Source organism: Puccinia triticina, chromosome 5A (assembly GCF_026914185.1).
Source record: "Puccinia triticina chromosome 5A, complete sequence".
Classification (NCBI taxonomy): Eukaryota; Fungi; Basidiomycota; class Pucciniomycetes; order Pucciniales; family Pucciniaceae; genus Puccinia; species Puccinia triticina.
In genome coordinates this window covers 5,809,020-5,833,358 of record NC_070562.1, presented here as the reverse complement: position 1 = coordinate 5,833,358, position 24,339 = coordinate 5,809,020, and the positions used below count along the sequence as shown (strand labels likewise).

General features: G+C 45.7%; 2 protein-coding genes across 2 annotated transcripts; one reads left to right on the top strand and one right to left on the bottom strand.

Moving 5' to 3' along the window:
• Positions 1-10,565: 10,565 nt before the first annotated feature.
• On the top strand, positions 10,566-14,218 carry PtA15_5A697 (uncharacterized protein; the record flags this gene model as incomplete). The annotated part of the gene is made up of 15 exons (XM_053169485.1): positions 10,566-10,574; positions 10,660-10,791; positions 10,924-11,009; positions 11,107-11,199; positions 11,288-11,357; positions 11,453-11,524; positions 11,597-11,770; positions 11,835-12,011; positions 12,085-12,239; positions 12,293-12,602; positions 12,683-12,913; positions 13,006-13,347; positions 13,443-13,889; positions 13,950-14,042; positions 14,120-14,218. The coding sequence occupies 15 exons, from the start codon at positions 10,566-10,568 to the stop codon at positions 14,216-14,218; spliced, it is 2,490 nt and encodes an 829-aa protein (XP_053020678.1).
• Positions 14,219-15,248: 1,030 nt separating this feature from the next.
• PtA15_5A696 (uncharacterized protein) lies at positions 15,249-22,761 on the bottom strand (the record flags this gene model as incomplete). Its single annotated transcript, XM_053169484.1, has 10 exons — positions 15,249-20,147; positions 20,216-20,401; positions 20,476-20,656; positions 20,756-20,866; positions 20,941-21,146; positions 21,234-21,344; positions 21,412-21,605; positions 21,679-22,057; positions 22,142-22,390; positions 22,468-22,761. 10 exons carry the CDS (start codon positions 22,759-22,761, stop codon positions 15,249-15,251), a joined length of 6,810 nt encoding a protein of 2,269 aa, XP_053020677.1.
• Between the last annotated feature and the right edge of the window lie 1,578 nt (positions 22,762-24,339).

Here is a 24,339-nt window from a genome sequence, read left to right as displayed (position 1 = left end):
CTGAGTCACAGGAGGAGGGGCAAGGGGCGGCCATGGTGGGTGGGTGTGGGTCGGGGTGGGAAGAAAGGCGTGTGGGGTTGATGGTGTGAAGGTGAGCCTCCGGGGGCCGTGAGGAAGTGGAACTGAAGGGTCAGAGGGCGGGGTGGCGGGGCTGGGGATCAATTTGTCGCTTTCCTTGGGAGCCGTTGATTGTCCTCAAAACGCACATAAGCCAGCTGATATCAATGAAATAGCCCTAACACCGGCAATGCAAGGGCATCCATGGGCTCCTTGTTGTTGAGAACAACAAGGAACTCACGGGAACAGTTTCCACCAGGATCCCAGAGGCAGCCGTGGAATCCTCGTCATTTTCCCCATTGGAATGACGAGGAAATCCCGGGCAGGTGGAGACAATGGGCTTTCCTGTTGTCTCCACCCATTTTCCACGGGAGGGTGGAGACAACGGGGGGAGAAGTGAATTCCATGTGGGTTTCACGTATCCAGTGATCCCGTTGTCTCCACAAACTGGCAGGCCAGGAAGCACCCCTGCCGTGTATGTATATGCAGCTAAGTTAGCTCAGCCTGTTAATGTAAACTAGGGTTTAAGGGTGGCTGCGCCGCCCCGCGACCTTTTATGTGAAATTTTGAGAGGTTTTTTTTTAAAAATTGTTTGCATTAGGACGGTTCACGTAGGGCCAAAATCAGCAAGACCAAAATAAAGTTTCTCCCATGGTCCCAGCCAATTCGGCTGGGAAGGCTTGCTGATTTATAACATCAGCAGGGTCAAAAAAGGGGGTTGAGAAATTGACTCCCTCAAATTACAAAATCGACTCCCAAACACAGTTTACGTCGCGCGGACCGCTTCAGGGCGTCTTCCCCGGGTCCTTGTGACCGCCTTTTGACCCGGGGGCATTTTGAGAGTCGGAATTGTAATTCTGCAATCCCAAACAGGAGTTGGGATTTTAATTTTGCAAAAAATGCCAGAAAATAGATAAATAATTATTTCTCCTCATTAGTGCACCCAAATGCGCTCAAAATTTTACACCAATCTAGATAAACTGTCTAGGAAATATGTTGAGATTTAAAGCAGTAGAAAACATCAGGAAGGCCTTGTGGAACAGGGGGGTTAATTTGGTGGATTTCCTTAATAGGAAATCCCTCAAAACCTTATCTATGGTGCTCCAAATGGCCCCAATTTTTTTTTGCCACAAGAATACACTCTTTAAAAGATTTGCTGAGCTTCACGGAATTAGCACACCTCAGGGACACCTTGTGTAGCCGGGGGCAGATTTGGCGGATTTCCTACTAAGGCAAACCCCCAAAACCTTATCTATGGTGCTCCAAATGGCCCCAATTTTTTTCTGCCACAAGAATACACTCTTTAAAAAATATTCTGAGCTTCACGGCATTAGCAAACCTCAGTGACACCTTGTGGAACAGGGGGGTTAATTTGGCAGATTTCCTATTAATCCAATCCCCTTGCTACTGTTCCACATAGGTTTGGGCTGAATATCCCTTGTGATATTTGGCCGTTGTGAGTTTCTCTTTGCAGTCCTAAATTGTTAAGATTGCCTAGGAGACCCAGGAGTTGTCCCTACAACTCCCCAAGCCGCCTGAGTGTGGGAAGGGTCTAGTGGTGGACAATCAGCCATGGCAACTGCCTCTCTTTTTGGAATTAGAGAAGTTTTATTCAATTCTTCACAAAAAGGAAAATGGAATCTGCGGCTTGGCCGGCGGGTACACCTTATCTACACCGGGATGAGTGTTATTTGGTGAGCACCTGCACATTGGGAAGGATTCCACTATGGAGCAGTCCGTACCAGCTAGCCAAGGAAGGCTGCTCCAGGCGGACAGCAGCTATGTGTATTGGCTGGATGGATGGCAGAAGGTATCTTACCTTGCTGGGCCCGGCGAGAATATTGCTCCTTGTAATTCACTTGCCTTTCTGGGCCCGGGGGGGGATATTGCTCCTTACAATTCACCAGCTAGTCTGCATCCTTGTCAATGTTGCTCCCCAATAACCTGCACATACATGCTTGCCAAGAATGATTCCTTCCCACTGGGCAGAATCCTTGGTGCTTGTACATGCTTGACAAGGAAACTGGCCATTGAATGGAGTCTTCAATCCCTTCAATGGTTGGTATGGCCACACATCAAGAGGAGGAGAGTCCTCTCAATGGCCACTGGGTTCTCCCTTTGATGACCTATTACATTGGCGGTCATTGGGAGGGGTAACTGAAGGCCAAGGAGGCATTCTTGCACCAAGAAGGCGGGTGGGTGGGACAATCATTGCAAGATCAGCATGTGTGGGTTCTCAGGCCCTTTTTTTAGCATTTAAAGAGGTTTTATTTGGGGATGCATCTGACCCTAGAAGGTCATCATGAAACAGTACATGGTGCTAACTCAGCTAATTTCCCTCCTTGTCCCTCCTTGGGGGAGCGCAGCAACCTCCAAAGGAGGGACTTGCGTCTAATTATATGCTAATTTGACTCTGTTACCTGAGTGCATTTCAGCTTTTGGTGGGCAGTTTTTCATAATCAACCTCACGCACTTGTCTCTGGACGCTTTTCCGTCTCGTTTTCATTTCTGGGACCACCCAAGCGGTATCCATTTACCTACAATCTTTTTTTATCTCCATCCCATCAGCTGCCTTCACTATCCTGCTGAGCAAATTTTTTATTTCCTCTTGGGCATTAAACTTGAATTCCAGGAACTTCCACACATTCAAACTGTATTCAGTGCTGAAAAATACCATGCTGTTTCAATGACTGTAGCCCATGAGTGCATATAGACATTTATGTAGCAATGTTTCTTATGTTTTTTGATTAATTGTTTCAACTGCTGTATTTCATGCAGAATCTTTGTTCCATGAGATGTGGCAGTTGAACAGGATTTTTTGTTTCAGTCTCTGGAGGAAGAACATTGGAAAACACACAATTAATCAGAAATTGAAGGCCCTCACAAGTTCAAGAAGGAGACACAGAGATTCTCCTGGATAAGCCCCTCATTTTGTTGGGTGATGTTGTAGTCACCCAATAAGAGATGGCGGCTGTACAGTGGATTGAAAAAAAGCTTGATTTTCCTGATGCTCTCGGGAAAGAGCGACATAGCACATAAGTACCTCCTTTGGAGGGTCCCTGCGGGACGGCTTACCCCCTCCTCATAGAGAGGGACTTATTTAAGTTAGTATATGGTGCGACTGGAGACATGTGAGATGTTTTGTGGTGTTTAAGAGAAATACAGAAGTTTGAAGGAAGAAAAGAGATTAAAATTGTACATATGCAGTGAGGGGGGAGCAAGGAGGAAGAAGGGGTTTGAATCCTGCGGTGACAAAGCTGCTTTGTCCTCTAGTTTGTTTTAGTCAACCCAAAAAAATTAAACAAAAAACTGCTATAGGATAGCCACTATAAATGGTTCTGGAACAGCTACACATTTTCAGAACCTGAATGATCAAGTTTCCTTTTGACTTGAACTCCGGATTTCTTTTTGAAATCTTGAAAACAAATTCCACTCTGTTCTATGAAATTTATCATAATCATTGAAAAGGTCTTTTCATCATGGAAAAAAAATTCATTCCATTGATTGGGATAATTTTCTTTGAACCAAAGTTGAATCAAAAGAACTGATATCTGTGGAAGCTTCTGAAAAGCATAATCCATACTTAGGAACTGGATTATTGATCTTTGGGCTTCACCAAATTTTGAATTGTCAAGTGGTGGTTGAACTTCATGAGCAACTATTCCAAAAATAGGCAGAAATTGTTTTGATCCCAAGAATTGGCCTTTAATCCAGTCAAGATACAAGCTTTGTGATTCTTCAATTGGTTGAATCTTGCCTAATTTTTTATATACATGTTTCATCAAGAAACTATGGCAGTGGAGTGAATATGTTAGAAGACTTTTGAATTTGCGTAGGAATTCAAAAGTTGTAATGGGTTGATATAACTTGGTTGTGACCTTCAGTACTTCTGAATTCCCAGTTGAATTTTTTGATTTTACTAAGTAAACAGTAATATCATTAAACTTTCTTATGATGCAAGGCGCACGATGAGGAAAATTAGAAGTTTGATATAGAGATTCAATTCTATCAAAGACCTCACTAGCTTTTCCTCCAAATTTTTCAATTCCATCAAAGTATTTTTCTGGGATGATTTTTGGATGTATCAATTTGAAATCAGCTGGGAAAAAATCATTTTCTTGAGCTTGATTCAATGGAATGATTCTACTCCAATTGTTGGTCTTGAAATCTATTTCCTGATTGATTATTGTTTCCAAAATAGTATAACCCTCCCTATCATATGCACCTTTGAGTAATTCCATGACCAAAGGAGGATTTTTTTGATGACTCAATTGGAGAAATATATGTAGAGCACTCTTAAAAGAAAAACCATCCGATGTGTCCCTTTCAGTTAGATATTTTATCAAAGTAATTTGAATATCTTGAAATGCACTTTCATCCATTGGATATTCTTCATCCTTTATCACACCTAATACAGGGAGGCTAAATTCAGGATTGTATATTTCATTTGCAAGCAAATTAATCAGCTGAATATTTGAAGAAAAGATTTCTTCTGCTGAAATAGGATTGGGTGAGAATCCTCGGAGAATTGCAGTGTTGATGAAAACCAGAAGCTTGGTGAGAGTTTTACAGCGACCAAAAAAAGATGTCTTGCCAATGAATTTATTTTTTGATTCATCAATAGGTTGCACAAAATTGCTGTAATGAATGGCTGCAAGGCTTCCAAATCGGTTTTTTTCTGCTCTTCTATTTATTTTAGTATTCAGGAATATATCATCATACCAATTTGATATAACCTCAAAATAACTGGGGAAATTGGGATCATCCAGGCATTTATGGGACAACTGGGAGGTAAACATAGATGCTAGTCTCTGGATATATGCATTCTCAGTTGGACTTAGTTGAATATTATATTTCTCCTTTGAACCAACCTTATTATAAGAATTTTCTCCTGTGAATTTTCCATTATATTGGTTTGGTGAAGATGTACCTGCTTCTAGTTCTTTCTCTAGTACCTCAACAATTACACCTTCTTCAGAAAATAATCTTGATGATGCATATTTTTCTAAACCAATATATATCAATTCAATCAGCATCAAAATCACACATGAGATACTTTTAGGCGTGTAATTATATAATGTCCTGCTGACCCAAATTTTGAAATCCAGAAGCTAAATTGTATCCTATCAATTTTTCTGTTCTCTCTAGAATTTTTGAAGTTGAACTGAGTGCCTTATCTGGATCTTTTTGAGGGGATATGCCTGCTTGGAGGTGTTCATTTTGTGGCTGATTGGTAGGTTCAGAAAGTAGCACTGATAAAACAAGAAAATAACATGATCAATCCAAAATCCCAAGTGAGAACACCAATTGAGAATTATAGTGGGATACTTCTGATTTCTACTTACTTCCAGATTGACATTTTTGAATCTTATCTGGTCTTGTGAGTTTGTCTATCCCAAATTGTGGAATCATTAGATGATTTTGACCCCAAATTAAGTTATCATTTGAATGCACAGAAGAAAATGCAGGATAAAAGCTTTTTGAGGCTGGCAGGAAATTTGGCTCATTTCAGTCACCAGCTACAAATTCAGGCACACTTAGATTTTGATTACTTTTCAGAAAAATAAAGTTGGCCTGACCTTCCAAAACAAATTCATTATCACTTTCAAAGTTATTTAAGCATTTCAAGGTTGGGGGTAGTGGTGCAAGTTCTAGGAAGCAAAAACAAGAAGAAAAAAAACCTCTAAAAGTCAGTTATCTGCTTCTGATTTCATTGCGTTTTTGTCTCCAAGTAAAAGTTGATGTGGGAGATCTGATAAAATTACAAAAAATTGGAAGAATGAAAATTTCTTACCTGTGTTTTGAGCTGACTGCATTCTTTCCAATGGTAAGTTGTCATTACTCTGATTATTCCAATTTTCCCATGGTAAAACACTTGATCCCAAGAAACTTTGATCAGGAGAGATGTTCATGGGAATATCATGTAAGACATTTCCCTTTATTTTCAAGCCTCCAGCTCCAATTCCTTGTTTTACATGTGAAGTTTCCCAAGTGTTTTGGTTTGGTTCAAAATGGTTGTAATAAAGTGAATTTTCATGAGTATTCCCTATAGTTGAACTGCTATGACCCTTGCATAAAGGTAAATTATTAGAGCCAAAGAGTTCTTCATCAGTTTTTGTTTGAAGCTCATATAAAATGTTATGTTGATGATCTAGATTTGATATTGTCATCTCCACTCCTAAATCCCCATTTTTCATTGGAATACTCTTGCAACCTGAGAAATAGATAGCTAATTGGAAGGAGATTTGAAGGATATCAGGTTGGAGCATAGTTGTCTGGACTTTTTGACACCTATCTCTAGGAGATTGGAAACTTTATATTACCAGTTAGGACATTCACACAACCTATTAGTCTGGTATCTTGCTGGTTTGGGATTTTGAATGAATTTTGTAGTTGAAGATCTCACAATTTTGGGGGTGAGGAAAGTTGAAAGCTGCTGACTTTCCATACCTATGTAAATAATGGTTGTAGTATTCATCACAGGATCAGAATTGTTTTTGGGGGGTGAACAATCCTTGCTGAAACATGTAATTATGGTGTTCAAAGTTGGTTTGCATAATTTTATGCATGCATAAATCATAAAATCATAAAATATTTTTTGCAGGGGATATGACTGTCTGATTATGTGATACAAAATTTCCTCACCAAAATATTTTTATGATTTTATGATTTATGCATGCATAAAATTATGCAAACCAACTTTGAACACCATAAATGATTGATTCATACAGATTCCTAATTGTTACAAATTTGAAACACCCAAGAGGCTGGGAAGGTTGAAAGGGTAAATCAATTGTACACACAGATTGCAAAGGGTTTTGACAGAGAAAGAGAGCACAGTTGGCGGGATTTTACGGATTGTGTCCAAATTTTTGGGATGAGTACAGATTAAACGGTAAAGGCATGTAAAAATATCAAACACACACAATTTTTTTTGAATGTTTGGTAGGAAGTATAACATTTTAATGGAACAATAGTATTGTGCCATGACTGAGTGTTTCACAAGACCTGTCTTACATATACATACAAGCAAAGGCTTAAAATCCACAAATTGCATCCAATTTTTAGACCACGTGAGCCATTTATTTTCTATCACTTGTTTTTCAATCTACCAATCAAAAAGCCTGGAGATTGTTGAAAGAAAAACAACCCAATTAGTACAACAATTGATTTGTATTTCTTCATAGTTGAAGTTCATGTTGAAGATGCACAACTCTTGGAGTTCAGCCAAAAGCTATTGGATTGGCATTTTGGGGTGAAAAGAGGTTAACTTGCACTGCTCAGGAAGATAAACCACAACTCTTTCAGATAAGCATTGTAATGTTTCTATTTTATGCAGTTGAGTGGGATTTCCACAAAGCGGTTGGATTGGGCTCATGGGGGATGATAGCCGGAATGAACGAGTTGATCTGTTCAGTTCACATGACTCGCTGAGAGAAGACTGTTGTCCTGTTGCACAACAGATGTTGAGAATGTCCATCCGGTCGATGTGATCCGGTGACCGATAACGGGCCCAAGTAAGGATGCCACCCGGCGCTTCGGTACCGGGTAGAGCTAGTCCGACATCCGAACCCGGCAAATCCGGCCCCGACGCCGGGTATCGGCCGGATCTTGACCTTTTAGTGAGAAAATCAATCCCTAGCACGAAATTAAGTGTCAGACATCGGTCGGCAAGGTCTGATCTTCCCAAGATGATTATAAACCAGGGGAATCTGGCCAAGGTTACTGTCTAGTTCTACCATGTTACGCTGTCATGAGAATTGTACATATTTATGTTCGGAGACCTCTATCGATTCAGATTCAAATAACTGTCTGCAATAATAGAAAGAGAGGACTTGATCTCAACTCCTGAATCCTCAGTCTGCCCACGAATTCTCTAATCTTATTACGGCTTGAAATTTCTGCAAACTCAAAAATGCCCCGCTCAAAGAGAACAGCTATTGATGTTGATTCATCCTCATCCGATCCAGAAATCGAAGTAAACCCTCCAGACTCAGAGGCTACAGATTCCCATAGTCAAGAGTTGGCTAGAAAAAGCTGGGTTTGGCAGTATTTCAAAACTGAAACTGTCAGCGGAAGGACCTCGAATATTTGTCAAGCAAGCCGTGTTCCTGGAGGGACGGTTCTTTGTCTCAAGAAGCTTTCTGTTGACAAAAAGCGATCCACCAAAAGTATGATAAATCACTTGGCAAGCTGCCACGGCATACACGGTGACGGAAAATCTCGTAACATCGGCGCTCTGGCGGCTTTTGTCAAAAGTGGAAAATCGACGGCGCCAAAGAAACTTACCCGCGAAACTTTGACTTGTGCTGTTGCTCGGTTTTTCATCACCAGCAACATTCCATACCAGGTTGTTGATCACGAAGATTTTGGCGAGCTTCTGAAACTCTGTAACCCGGCAACAAAATCTCTTCTTTGTGGGAGAGAGACTCTGGCGTTGTTTATCCGGAAATCCTTTCAACAAGGTCAACAGGCTCTTGTAAACCAATTTCAGTCAAGCAAATCAAAAATAAGCTTAACATGTGATGTCTGAACTTCTCCAAACAATCTATCTGTCCTGGGTGTTACTGCCCATTGGATCACCACTGATTTCGAGCTCAAATCCATGGTACTTGCTGCCAAGCTTCTCGAAGGTAGTCACACTGGAGTTAATCTGGCGGAGCACATGGTCGAGATTCTGAAGTTGTTCAAGATTGAAGATCACATCTTCTGTATCATGACCAATAGCGCATCCAACAACATTACAATGGCTTCACATCTCTCGACTTTGATTCGATTTGACAGTTACACCTGTAGACTTGGTTGCATGGCACATGTCATCAATCTGGCTGCCCAAGCAGGCATCAAGTCCTTCAACAGCTTGTTGTCCACTCCGAAACAAACTCAGAATCAGGGTCTTTCGGCTATCCTGAATGATCCTCCACCTCAAGTGGATGTATCCAGCTCACTTTCTCGTATTAGTGGTTTCATATCCTTCTTGAAGCGCTCTCCCCAAAAGTCAGCTGCCTTTCAAGAAATTACAAAGGCTCTCCTTTCGAAAACCTGACGATGATAGCCGATGTTAGTACACGATGGAATTCTACTTATTCCATGCTTGAAAGAGCGATCCAACTTCGACCCTGCATCAAAGCATTTTGTGAAAATCACAATTTGACTCAACGGTACAATCTCAAACCTGACAAATGGCTTAAAGTTCAACAGATTTGTGCTTTTTTGGAACCACTTAATGAAGCAACCGATACGATCTCGCCGCACAAACAGGTTTCATTAGCGTTTGCTGCACCAGTTTACATCTGGTTGATTGAAAATCTTGTTGCAGTAAGTAAAAAAATACCGAATAATACCTGTGACTCTCAATTATCAAGCTGATCCGTGTGGTTGTATTTCCATTCCAGGTTCAAAAGCAATACGGAGCGCAGGAACTGATTCCAGCCACCGAGGTGATGATTTCCAAACTGAAGGAGTACTTCGATGAGGCCATTCAAAAGCCTGCATATCTCTGTGCGACTCTACTCGATCCTCGAGTGAAAGCTAGTCAACTCACTCCTGAGGTACTTGACTTGATGAACCTTACAAAGTTTGAAATCTTGGAAATCTTCAAGAATGAAGCTGAGAAATTCCTAGTGAGCAAGTACACAACTTCTGAACCCGAACCTGCAGCAACTTCATCCCGAAAAAACATCAGCGCTAGTCTCTTCAAAAAAAAGAAGCAAAAAGGGCCTTCATTGCAGGAGGAAATAGATGTGTACCTCAGTTCCGAGTGCGAAGACAAATCTTGTCAACCATTACAGTTTTGGAAGGCCAACTCCGAAACTTTTCCAACTCTCTCAAACATGGTCCGAACATTCCTGGCCGTGCCTGCTTCAAGTGCTCCGTGCGAACAAGCATTCTCCGCAGGCCGACACATCCAATCATACATTCGTAACCGCATGTCACTCAACACCTTAGAGTCCCTCATATGCTTAAAAGATTGGGTGAAACACAGCATTGTCGATGTTGATGCCATCATATCATCTTAGTTGTTGTATCTTTCTGTTTTAATTTTTTCTCTTACAAGTTACGGCCACATTGCCTATTTTCCACTTGTTTCTTTCTTATGTAACACAGCTCATACATACCTTTCATAACAATCAATACATAGCTTGCAATCAATCTCAGTGAAAAATGCAAAAATGGTACCCCTAAGTTGACCTTGCTTCCAGGCCAGCTGGATCTACTCAATACCCGGCCGGATGCCGGATGTGCGCAGAGCCCTCCCGACACCCGACCCGACCCGATACCCGACCGGGTAGTGCCGGATCTCCCGGGTCCGGGTGGCATCCTTAGGCCCAAGTCGTACGTATGACGTGCGGCCCGCGGGGCAGCAGCCAGGCACTGGGCCACGCCACACTCACTCGCCAGGTCCACCACCACCCAGCACCTTTCTAGTCATCTCGAGCCCATCCTCGGAATATCGAAGCCATCTAGTGCGGGACTCTGTCGGTTGATCGAGTGACATCATCGAGCAGATGTATTACGTAGGTGTTCCGATTCGTCCTCACCGACCTGGATTGTCATGCGCCCATTTCAACGAAACCTTACCCCGCATGTTTGTTTTATCAGAACTTGAAAGCACTGATCAAGGCCATCAGAGCTACCAAGACTCTGGCCGATGAGCGTTCCGTCATTCAAAAGGAGAGCGCTGCGATTCGGACCAGTTTCAAGGAGGAGGAAACTGCCTACAGGTACAATAATGTGAGTCATCATTCGGAGGATTGGGCTTGCAGGTTGGAGAGAGATGCAAAAATTGGTCGAAGCTGTCGTTAGAGCATAGTGTTCTGGGATCTGAACCGATGGTACTGACGTGGACATGCCTTTTGAATCTAGGTGGCGAAATTACTCTACATACACATGCTCGGTCACCCAGCTCATTTTGGCCAGATAGAATGTTTGAAACTAGTAGCCCAACCAAGGTTGGACTTTGTCAAATTAGCAGATAGCCTTGATCTTTCGATGGAGATCGCTAATGAATACGTATACATGTGAACATCAACAACTCCAATCTTTCAGGTTTGCGGATAAACGGCTGGGCTACCTTGGAATCATGCTGCTCTTGGACGAAAGTCAGGAGGTGCTAACTCTGGTAACCAATAGTTTGAAGAAGTAAGCCCGCATCTGTCCATCCATCATCATCTGTGTCGACATTCCGTATCACTGATGTCCATCCGTAAAATGTGACTGTCCCAACAAGTGACATGAATCATGCCAATATGTATATTGTCGGTCTTGCGCTTTGTACGTTTGCTAACATTAGCTCCGAAGTACGACTTTTCATCCACCCTTTCACCTTTTTGTTGAACACTGGAGCATATCACGACGTGATTCTGACGTTTCGATTTTACGGAACCTGTTCCAGGAAATGTCTCGAGACTTGGTCAACGAGGTCGAGAAACTGATCGGAAGTAGCAACACATATATTCGCAAGAAGGTATGGCAGGATCATCGCTGCTTCAACATTTGGATGTGCCACTGAATCCAGCTCTTGCGACTTCCCGATCAGGCGGCTCTCTGCGCGACCCGAATCATCAAAAAAGTGCCGGAATTACTCGATCACTTCATCACCAAAGCAACTTCCTTACTTTCGGATCGAAACCATGGCGTGTTACTATGCGGCGTTACCTTAGTCACAGAAATGTGCGCACTAGATCCAGAAGCCCTTCAGACTTTCCGCAAGGTCAGTTGATCGCCCTTGCACATGTTCTTGATTTATGCTGACCCGCTCCAGTTTATGTCTGCAGGCAGTTCCTTTGTTGGTCCGCCATCTCAAGGCACTTGTCACCACTGGATATTCTCCTGAACACGACGTATCCGGAATCACCGATCCCTTTCTGCAAGTCAAAATCCTACGACTCTTGAGGGTGCTGGGCAAAGGGGATTCTCATGCCAGTGAAACGATGAATGATATCCTGGCTCAGGTACATCGATATTTCTCACTTGTTGGTACTACTTCGTGTTACGCAAAAATTGACGAAATGCGATTATTCCCAGGTTGCGACAAATACTGAAGCAGCTAAAAATGTTGGAAACTCGATCTTGTATGAAGCTGTACTCACTATCTTGGAAATCGAAGCTGAATCTGGCCTACGAGTGATGGCTATCAACATCCTGGGGAAGTTTTTGGGCAATAGAGATAACAATATTCGGTACGTAGCCTTATCTGAGTCATCCTGAGATTGTGATTGAATTTTGGTTACAGTTACGTAGCTTTGAACACGCTCAACAAGGTCGTGGGAATAGACACGAATGCCGTTCAGCGCCATCGAACCATCATTCTCGACTGTCTGCGTGACGGGGACATATCGATCCGACGACGAGCCCTGGAGCTCTCATATGCGCTTGTCAATGAGCAAAATGTGAGAGTAATGATCCGGGAACTCTTGGCCTTTCTTGAAGTCGCGGACAACGAGTTCAAACTCGGGATGACTACTCAAATCTGCCTTGCTGCCGAGCGATTTGCACCTAACAAAAGGTGGCATATTGATACAATGCTGAGAGTTTTAAAATTGGTAAGGAATCTGATAATTCCAGCGTTTGACTGTTCCTGACAGACAGCTTTCGATTTGATTCTTTGCCATATCTTCACCAGGCTGGTAACTACGTCAGAGAAGAAGTTTTGTCCGCGTTTGTTCGTCTAGTCTGTCACACCCCCGAACTGCAAGCATACACGACCCAAAAGCTTTACTTGGCGCTGCGTCAAGACGTATCTCAAGAGTCCTTAACATTAGCGGGGCTATGGGTGATTGGAGAGTTTGGCGAACTGATGCTCAAAAGCCACGGAGGTGGGGTCGCAATGGAGTCAGAAGAGGCCATTCCAGAAGTCAGTAATAGGAGTCCTCATAGCTCTTATAGAATCACGCCTTCTAAAAAACTTGTAGCACTAATTGAATCTGTATCGCCGTTCTCAACCAGGTTCAAGATTCGGACATCATTGAATTGATCGATCTCGTTCTACTTTCGCCCTATCCCAATCAAACAATTAGGCAGTTCTCATTGACTGCATTGGCAAAGCTCTCTTCACGACTCTCTCCTTCTTCTTACGCGCAATCAACCATCACTCAAATTCTCGCCAGGTTCACATCTTCCGCGGAATTAGAAATCCAGCAACGGGCTGTCGAGTTCAGTCAGCTGTTGTCAATGCACGAGATCAAGACCGGCGTTTTGGAGAGGATGCCACCCCCTGAATTGAAGGCCTCGGTCATGGGCACCGTCAGTGAGAAGCGAGCAGTCGGATCTACCCGAGTGGACAAGGACGTAAGTCAACAAATATGTCATCGAAAAAGTCACGCATGAAGCGTTTTGAGAGATTCTGATTGTTCATAAGATTGATTTGACTTTACAAATTCAAGTCACTGGTTGATTTAATGGGAGATGAGATCACCACTTCCCCAACAAGGGGAGAGACGACTGGAGGAGCAACTACGCAAACTACGCAAGATTTATTAGCCGACATTTTTGGCGGCGGAGCAGGTGACGTCAGTTCACCTGTGGCCAATCAACCACCCAAGTCTTCAGTCAACGACATTCTCGGACTGTTCGGTGGCGAGTCCACACCAGCAGCCCAGGCTCCACCCACATCTTCAATGTTTGGCGGTGAACTTTTGGGAAGCGGCAATGCTGAACAACTGCCCGTGCTCCCGAGGAACTACATCGCCTACGACCAAAACGGCTTACAAATCTCGCTCGTTCCCCAAAAGGCTCCCAACACCAACAATATCCTCGACGTCACCGCTCAGTTTGTCGCTAATGGCCTTGGTCCTATCCAAAACGTCATCTTTCAAGCTGCCGTCCCCAAAGTAGGATATCTGTTCTTCTCACTTGAGTCAACATCCTGGCTGAATTCATCTCTTCTCTAGACCCAAAAATTGAAAATGTTGGCAATATCTAATGCGGACATTAGTCCAGGGATTACCGAAACACAGCAACTCAGAATCATGTTCACCCCAGGTGTAAGTTTCCTTCAAACCCATCGCAGTCTTATGATATACAGTGGCAGGTTCTGATCCTTTTGATCGAGATCGTTTAGGCTACAATTCGATTGAGATTGAGGATCTCGTACACCAGCAATGGAGAAGCCAAGCAAGACCAGACCGACTTTACTTTCCCTGCTTCAGTGACTGCATGATTAATATATATAGAACCGTTCATTTTCTACGTTTGTTATTTTCTCCATCATAAGTTTTGATTGTATCGCTTTGTAAAAAAAGGATATTTTGTCTTGGTGGTTCATTAAATTCCAATGCACATGACTGATGATGAAAAAAAAAAAAAACATACAACACGCCCATGAGGTTATGAGGAAATTTGGTGTGGCATCCTTCTCTTTTTGCCAAATAACTTACTTGCAAAGCAAACATTTTCCCATTCTACTAACCCTTTTTTCTAGTTGCATCCATGATTCATATCAGCATCATAAATCATCACAATAGCACTGTTCACATAAGAAATCTATGACCATGGTGAGAGATATACATCTGCATAATTTCCCAGCCAAATTGGCTGGCACAATGGGATAAACTTTATTCCAATCTTGCTGATGTTTAGCTTATGTGAAGAGTGCTAATATACACAGTTCATCCCTTGTTCAAGAACCCACCCTCCCGGTGGACTCCAGATGTGACATAGCGGGTGAGCCCTTCGCCGGCTTCGGGTTAGCATTTAGTTGCCTAGATAGAAAAGCACCAAAAACTTCTATTTAGAATAAAACCCACACATTCATATCTACAATGTCCGAATTTACACGAAGAAGATATCTAAATAAGGAAACAGGTTTTTTTTTTAAAAATCAAGAGGGGAATAATAACGATATATCTGTATGTGTATGTGTATATGTATATGGAAATGGATCAACAGGAAACTGTATGTTTGCGTTATGAGGGCTAAGGGTTCCGTTTACGAAGAGAAATAAGCACATTATAATGGGGATGGTGGTTGGAGTAGCTGATAGACCGCAGGAATGGTATTAGACAAGGTGTACACCGAGACGGGCCATAAACTGATCCGAAGAAATGACTTGAAGAAGACCTGAAGAAAGAGGAAATGGAGCCAAAAAAAAGTCAACATGTGCGAAGGCCGCAAGTGCAGAAGATCGGAGGGGAAAGCTAAGCTCGGTGGACTTACCTAGGTCAGTCTCTAAAGTGACAGGACATGAGGTTTCAAGAGATTTGTGAATTAAGCCATTGCACAAATTCCAAGAGGACATCGAGTTGGTGCGCCTCAGCAACCGACCGGGCGACGGCGAGACGTCTCTTAAGATGAGCTGAGGAAGGGCGATCGGCCTGTGAGCCGGAATCACCGGCGAGGATGTATTCACCCGAGCACGGGCATCGCAGGCTCATGGTATCTTCCTTGAGCTGGGCGCAGCGTGAGCAGCGCAGGTCTTGAAGTTGGAAGGAGGCCACCTGCTTGTGGAGCTGCTCGATCAGCGTAGCCTCGATCCCCAGCCGGTCGTAGGACTGGCCACAGTGGGCACACAACCATTCTGGGGGCTCCCCAACCCGACGGCTCGACGCACTCGCCAGAAGGTCCGGGTCCCGTGACAAGTCGAAGCTCCGCACGGCACTGCAGTGCCTGCAGATCGTGTCCGGGATCTTGAACGGAATACAAGGGTTCTTGAAGACCGCCTCGTTCGAAAACTCTCGAACGCCAATCAAGTCAAGTAGAACTCGCTTCATGATCCGAACTTCGGCTGTCACGAGCGTTGCCAGCTCCATCACGAAACATACCATCTTGACAAACTCTAGCACTGGCTTCTTCATCGCAATGTGCGAGCCTGGAAGTCGAGGGAAATCGAAGGCGGCTCGGAGCTCAGAATCAGAGGCTGCTTTGTTTTGTCGCTCAATTATCTGATTGACAATCTTTAAAGTTTGGCGGGTGATCTTAGAATTGACTAGAGAGCGCAAGAGCTGGGCCTCGATTTGTTTTCGATCGGCCTCTAATTGGATTTGGTCGTTGCTGCTGGCTTGGTTATGGCATTGATGAACGTCATACACATACAGGCAGACTACGTGTAGAAAGTCTTGTTGAAGGGCTGGTGGCAAGAAATTGACCATGTTCCAGTTCATATCGATATTTTCGTCTGCTTCAGGATTGGGCTCATTTTGTGGATCACCGCAGGTGATACCGGCAAAGTTGGTCGCGTCCACCCAGAGCAGTTGTTCCCAATAGCGCACGATCTCCAATTCAAGAAAGCTGAACAAATCTCTACCATTAATAGCTGTTACGATGTACTTTGCATAGGCATAGGCGCTAGCCGAGTTGGGTTTGGAAGTCAAAAGAAAGATCCGTCCAAAGTCTGCATAAATGATTCTCGTCCCTAAACGTCTGAACTCGGCTAATAACTGGGAGAACACTTTCTTCATCAAGCCATGAACAAACCGATAGAGAGCAGGATCAAACATGTTTGAAGATGACGAGCTTAACCATCTCCAAAAGTGCGTGATGAGACCGCGATATTGACCCTTCGTCTCCTCCTTTGCGGCTCCAGCCATCCAACCTCGGACCATCGACCGGAATAAGGTGAACGTTTGGACGGGCAGATCGGAATCTCCCAGAAGAGAGGAAGCGACTGAACCTTTAGAATATTCGTCCAAGCTGTGCGAAGCGTTTTGGAAGCCGAGTGAACCTCCAGTCCCCCCTGAGACCTCATAGACCCAGGAAGACTGTGATACCGAATTAATAGCGAGGTGTTGTATGGTGAGTTCAACAGAGGCATCCGAGTAGGCACCCATGACACTAATTTCCGGATTCGCCAAGGCGTCCATCACGAGCTCTGAATTCAAATCGACCTCCTTTCCTCCAAGGTCAGGTTTTCGAGACGAGGACCACCAGACAAGATGGTCGGCCTTGGTGAGCTTTCTGGCAAATTCAAGGTCCATCAAGCTTCGAGACGCGTCCGTCTCAAAGTTGGCAACGGGCACATCGAATAGTTCGGCTTGGATGATTCGTTCACGGAGAAAGGAGGCTGCACGGAAGTAGTGTTGTACCATCCGCTCAGCTGCAAAGCGTTGCCAGCCAAACGCTTCAAACTTGTTGTCGGCTTGGCTAGAATGAAACATGACGACCGGATACTTGGAAATCGAAAAGACCTTGTCTTGGTAATAAGAAAGATCCTTAATCGAACTAATCATTAGAACATAGCCGGGGCCGGTCTTTTGACCTTTGAGCAGAGCCAGCTCGCGGCTCAGAGCTTTCAGAGCTAGGGCCTCCGTTGCGACATTTGTCACCTCGACTGACATGTTTGGGTCGTACTCGAAAACGCCTAGTTCGGTCTGCATGTTTGCAAGTCGGGAATTGAACACGTTTTTGTAATACTTTTGTATGTTCGGAACTTGAGGGGCGGAAGAGCGATCGGTGATAAATATTTGAGCTGCAGCGTGTGTATTGAAGATACCCACTGCATGTCGGCTGCCAGATTGGAAGTGATAGACAAGAACATAGCGAACCGCTTTGCCGTTATCAAGGTATCGTCGTTGGGAGACCTGCTGCTCTAAGCTGATCAAGTCGGACAATTCAAACCCCTTATCTATTCCGTCTACAAGGGAAAGGCGGCTTTGAGAAGACAGGGAACTGATTGCACCAAGCCGGATCAAAGCGCGCTGTAGCAACGGGAGCTGACGTTCGTACACTCCTTCAACCTCAGGCGAAGTGACCATCTGTTGATAATGAGAGGCATCCTCGATGTACAATTTCTCGGGTACAGATATCTTGAAAAGGTTCATACGGGCCTGTGATCTGGGAAGGGTTTTCACGACTGGTTCAGCTACGCATGATTCGGGAAAGAAATCGGGCCGAGGTTCATGTTTGAGGTTGACGTAGAATTCGCGCAAGACGGTAATTCGAACCGACTGGAGAACATCGTTGAATAAAACCCAAGCTTGAAATTCTCCGGGCTTCAGCTGGTTTGGTAAGAGCTGGACAAGTTCTAGATGTGAAGAATGGCTGGTCACTTTGGAGGCTTGGACATGTAACATCGAAGCGATGCTGCCCGGTACGAAATTGGAACTATGTGTTGCCTTCTTGGCCGCCCGTTGGGCACGCCACACATGCTTCATTGCAGCAATCCATCCAGAGTAATTGACGTGAATTGATGGCTTGGGAGGTGCTACGATGGCTGGTGGCTCCTTGCGGGCCAGAGCTTCTGCTTTCTTCTGCTTCTCGGCGCGAAGGGCTTCGATATCTTCGGCAGACAGAGGAGCTTGTCGAGCAAACATCTCGTCTATCTTATGTTGTTTGAAGGTATCCTCGCGAGTTGCCAATCGTCTCGCTAGCCAATCGGGATGATGAATCCTAGGAACCGGATTAAGAACTTTCTGCATGGCAGCTGGGATGGTGATCAATTTTTGGATGACCGATCCAAGCCGTTCGGTATAATAGCCCCAATCTAATATCGACCTTAAGGACAAGTCGACTAAGGAGTTGTCTTTCAGCCATTTTCGCAAAAAGTGTTGCTGGACTGAGCGCTCAGCGGAGAAGATGGCGACTGGGACAGCTCGATCGGTGACCGGCGCACCATGGGGCTTGGCGGAGATGATGAAACGGCAAGATAACCCTTTATCCTTAACCATCTGATTACCCAAGAATTCGGACAGACGCTTGGCCGTCCTGATTGATGTTGACTTCTGCGCCCCATACTCCGCCAGGGTTTTAGACATGCTTCGGTTTTCGGAAATGAGCTCGATCAATTCTTCATCGTGCATGCTAGCAGCCTTTGTTGCCAATACATCAAGCCACCGATTAGCCACTTGGGCTACAGCATCATAACATGACTTGAGATCGTCTCCGATGAGGAATTTCTCGAAGATCGAGGTTTGAAAGATCTTGATGAGCTGCAATTCACCACGTCGCTTAACCTCAAACCCTTTGAGTTCGGCAAGCGAGCCATCTGGGTTGAAAACCGCGTAACGCTTCTTGAGGAGCTTGTCCTCTTCTTTCGAGGATGGCAAGATCATAGCTCTGTAAGGTCCATCGAGTTCGAAGAAGATACTGTTTTCGTTTCTGACGTCATAGGTCTTAGTTTCAGGATTCCATTGATGATATGCATCATTCGTAAATTGCTGGTGGACGAGATGATTCAAGATGGAGCAAGGATAATTGATCGCATGGGTTTTTCCATTAGCGAGTTTGAAGGTATAGTTGTCCGGGAAAATCTTAGGTAGCATGCACCAGATCCCGTCGGTATCCAGTTCCAAGGGGCGGCCAACTTCGTCAATAATTTCACGCGCGGCTTGGATGATCTTTGCTCCGGTCAAACAGGTGATCCCGGCCATCTCCATAGAATGCCACCGCGCACCTTTCCTCATCACGTACCCATAGAAAGAGTTCAAGATACATTTGTGCGCCAGCTGCAGAGAATCATAGATCACGATCATCTTCTTCGCCTCGGCGATTTCACCGACCGAGCGGCCCTCCTGTTGAGCTTGGTCGGCTTTCTTCTTCCAAGTCTTATGCAGACCTTTGTAGGTGTATCTTCTGTCACGAAAGGCTCTGACTGTGTCAATGTAGAATGGATTCTCTCGTTGACAGATGATAGCTTTTTTCACCTCTATCTTAGTTTCGTGAGTTTTCCTATAAACCTTACGGGAATAGTCGCCCAACCGCTTGTGAAGAAGCGTCGTTTGTTCGGCAGGTGCCAAGTCGCCAAACTTGCGGGGTGGCTGGCCAGGCTTCTTGGATGGAAAGACTTCGGATTCGATGGCGTTTCGAATCATCTTGTACTCATCAAGCTTGGCAGGAAAATATTCCCCTCTCCAAGCCCATTCCATCCGCCGATCACATGTTTTGTTGGGTCGATTGTAATCGCAGGCGGCGCACATCCCTTCACTGACAACGGAATCCGGTTGGAGTCGATTTGACAACATGATGTTGGGATACATAGCAGCAACATCGAGGTGATAAATCAACGGGAACTCCTGCCGGTCTGGCTCATCACGCATCGTTTCCAAGGCTTCTAGAATGGCTGCTCGGACCTCATTGTAGTTGACAACATCCTCCAATGCGTACTCTCCTTCATCGACGATGCTAAATTTCAAAGCACTGTCCAGTTCGTCGATAAGCTACAGAGACAGTCAAGTGAGTCAGTTGCTTAGATCAGCACCGGCTTCGGATGAGACGATGGTCATACCTTCTGACATCGGCTAGGTACCAGTTTAAAATCTGAAAGAATATCAGAGCGAAAAACGCCAGCTTCCAAAGCCTCTACATGGCCACCAACGTATGTTTCACTTTCAAGCAGGTGGCCATTATACATGGTACCGTGGGGATCTGTATGACGGTTGGGCATGATGATGCCACTATTGAATGCTTCAACCTGGAGCGCAAGCAACAGAACCCATCAGAGACCGTGAGCTACTGAAATCATCGGCAAAGGAGTGAGCCACTCACCATAAGAAGAGTTTCGCACAAGGTACCAGAGCCTTTTCGTAAGACTTCATCCGGGTTCAGGGGAATAATGTTACAGAGGGAGAATATGAAGGGGTGGACATATTTCATGTAGAGATAATAGGTCGCCACAGCATCGGAGACGGAGTATTGCGCCAAGGTCTGAGGTTGTTCGACCGCATATCTAGAAGAAGAAATCAAAAAAAGACTTGGTGAGGAAATGGGCTGGATGGCCTTGCTGACAATTTTGCTGCAGGGGTATAATGTCTCAATTTTTACTTACGGAGTCATCAGTTCAGGATCAAGCTCGATGGGGTTATAGCCAAGTTTGGCTACAGTGACGGCTTTGAGGCCTTGGCTACCTTGTGGCAGGTAAGAATCACGTTTGACCCATCTGGAAAAACAAGCACACATAAGTCTTTAGTCAAGTGTGAGCTGTGTTTTTTTAAGAGGAGGCGCGGAAAGTACTTGAAACAGTCCATATGAATGCAAGTTCGAGATCTAAATTCGGACTCCGAGTCCGGATTAAAGCCGATCTCCTTGAACATGTCGAGGCCATGAATGGCCGCTCGGGCGTAGACAAATGGGAAATCGAAGCTGTCTCCGTTGTAGGTGGCCATTACGGTCGGTCGAGCGTCGCGAATGTGATCGAACCATCGCCGAATCAACGCCAGCTAAGAATGAAACCAATCGTCAATGAGGCCCTTCGCTGTAGTTCTTTATGAACGAAAGACGAAAGAAAAAAAAAAAAAACCCCGAACCTCGTTTTCTTCATTAAAGATAGTAAATTGACCCTCGTACTCAGGCTTAGGTGAGTAATCGAAATCGGCGATGTCGTCAGCGACGATCTCACGATTAGTGATCAAAAAGCCCTAGAAAACAAACATCAATTATAAAGAATCAGCAGGGGGTCTAAAGAACAAGTGCGAGAGGGGCTACCTGGCCGTCGATCATGTACGAAATCATCATGATTTGGTCGTTGGCTGAGTCCGGGAACTTGAGTGGGGCCTTAGTGGTCTCGATATCGTATGCCATCACCACCGGTTCAGCTCGCTCTACTCGTTCCGGAATCGTTGTACAGGTGACGTTGTCCTGTTCAATGGCGACGGTATACCAGAGTCCGACTCGCAAGTCTGAAGATTACAAACGCGTAAAATCATACAAATCAGAAAAGGTTACGGTTTCTCCGAAAGGGGATCTGCGGACTTTTGTCGATGGCTACCCGGAGGTAGTAGGGGATATCGTACTCGCGAATGTCGACAATCCATTCGGAAGGGAGAGTAGCGGCGGGCTGAAGAGCGTTTGACTTCGAGACAAGGCTGCGGAGTTTCCCTTTCCTGGAGGAAGAGCCGTCGAGGGGGTCCTGCGCGCCTTCGAAGTCGAGGGAGTCAAAGTCCTCGATGTCCATCCCATCAAACTCGTTCCTGCCTGCTTTGACCACCTCGGCATAGCTGTCCAGTGCATCCATCTTCGCGTTGTTGCTGAGGGCTACCGCTAGTAAGTCTCGTCGCACCCGCAACAGCTGGTCAACGTTCCGGAAGACTAGCTTGAGGAATCGGCGTCTATGTCCCGCTAGATGGTTCGGCTAGCGCGTAGCAGGGGGGGAAGCATGTAGGTGTGTGAGCTGAGCTAAGCTGAGCTGAACGGATGTTGAGCATTGGCTTCTTACCAACTTCAAATCTTCCTTGATCACGCCTTCGACCTTCATCACCTGGCCGTCGTACTTCTTCCGAATCCATTCCTCGACTTCGGCTTCCTTTCCGACTCTGCTGGCGATGAAGAAGTAGGGGTGGTAGACGAGCGTGGACCGGAACATGCTACCATCATCCTGGATGAAGTAAAGGTCGACGGCAGCGCTGGGCTGTGACGGGCCTTCGGCCTTATCAGACTGCGGACCTAGAGCCTCCTGGACAAGGGTCTTGAAAGAAAAGTAACAAGAGAGCGGCTTGAAATCAAGACGAAGAAGGGGGGCATGATCGGACTGAGGAGACTCACAGGCTGGATATTGATCAGCCAGCCGACCCTCGGATTGCCTTGGTCGAAGCGCACGAATCCGAGTGACTCGTCAATTTCTCGGTCCTGTTGTGCACGGTTCCACTTCTCCAGACTCTCGGTGCCCTCGCGATCCTGGTTACTCTCGAGCACCAGCCCGTCCTCCGTCCGGTTGACTTTTGCCCCGCCGGCTCCAACGCCACCGCCGCCTCGCCCCCCTCCCGGCTTGTATCCGCCTCGCCCTCGGCCCCGGAACGACGTGTATGAGCCTCGACCGCGTGATTTGAATGGTGCCATTGCTCGGATCGTCTATCCCGCTGGCTGGGATGTTCTGAGGATGAAGGTGGTAATTTGGCTACATGTGCCGCCGACGCGCCCCGTGTCGCGCCCAGACTCATCAGCCTGACCCCCTTTGATCTGGCGACCCCCGGGGCCCGGTGGACCCCGTACCCCCTTGTAAACCACTTGAGCCCCCAAAACTGAAGACAGTGACCCAGCGGCGGCCGAAAATCTCCGGTGCACCAATGTGCCGACTCGGCGTAGATACATAGATTTTCTTCCAGGCACTCGGGAAGATTCATCCTGGGCAAGCACCTTGGAGTCCACCTTCTTGCATCGAAGAAGGTGGACTGCAAGGTGCTCGCCCAAGAGGAACCCTCGCGGGTGAACCAACTTGAGCCTTCTTCGACTTGTGGGGGAAGATTCCGAGCAAGATTTTAGATTCTTCCCAGTCAAACTGTGCACCCGATTGTCGGGGAGGCTTTCTCCTCGGCGATCTTGTTGTACCTTTTCGCCGAGGAAGATACTCTCCAGCCGACATCTCTCCAGCGAGCATATACCAGGTGTGTTGGCTTGCCAAGTGTGATACCTCTTCATAGAACACCTTGTGCCTCCTCACTGAGGAGGGTTCTTCTCCAGCGAGCGGAGACATCCTAATTTGGCTCAATGTTCCCTATAACCCGGCTGTGGTTTCACCGCAAGTTTTTTCCACAGCGTGCACCGGGCAAGTCTAAGCTATGTCGGCTTGTCGGGAAGGATCTCATTCCGCTCAAGCTGGTGTACATATTTATGCACCAGCTTACCGGTAAGCATCCCGCTTGACCGCACAGGTCTGGCACAGCGCTTATCTACGGGTTCATCTGTGGCATTTTCTTTCCTTGCCGCTTTCAGCTGTATGCGTTTGAGTATCAATATTTTCCATTGGCCTGGTTTCCAGTGAGTATCACGCGGAAAGATACGTTGAAGCCTTGTAGTGATCTTGTTGGAGAGGAAAGATTGACGCGGCTTTGGTTGTTAGGCTGGGTCTTCGATAACCGAGCCCACGGTCCGGCGGTCAGCGCCATCATACGGACTGTATTCGTATTCCCGCAAAGTGAAAAGGCAACTGCTTCTTGACACCATGACTTTTATGCCCCCGTTTCCCGTTTCCATGGGATGCATTTGCCGCTGTTACTTTAGGATCGCCAAATTGGCGTGCCTCCTCGACACGAATGTGCGGGGGTTGCCATGGCGGCGCTGTAGGGCTCTATCCAGCTACATGGCGCTTTCCGTCACATTGGTGATGTTTGTAGCTTCAGCTCGTATCTGAGGCGGACGATGTTGCCTACATAGAGAAGGAGCATGGGGAGTGAGTGATGCCTTGCCTGATACCGAAACTCCCGGCAGGACTTCTTCAGGCTGTCTTGTGGGCAGGAAACCAAGTCGCAGCTTGCAAATAGAACTTCACACCGTTCGTAGGGTCGATACGCCGAACACCAAGCTGGAGGCCAGCCGTTTGCACGTACACTCGAACTCGACGACCAACACGAGAAAAGAACGTTGATCAGTGAGCTTCGTTTGAATCATGTATGTACCCGCTTGGTGTTGTTTAAGAGA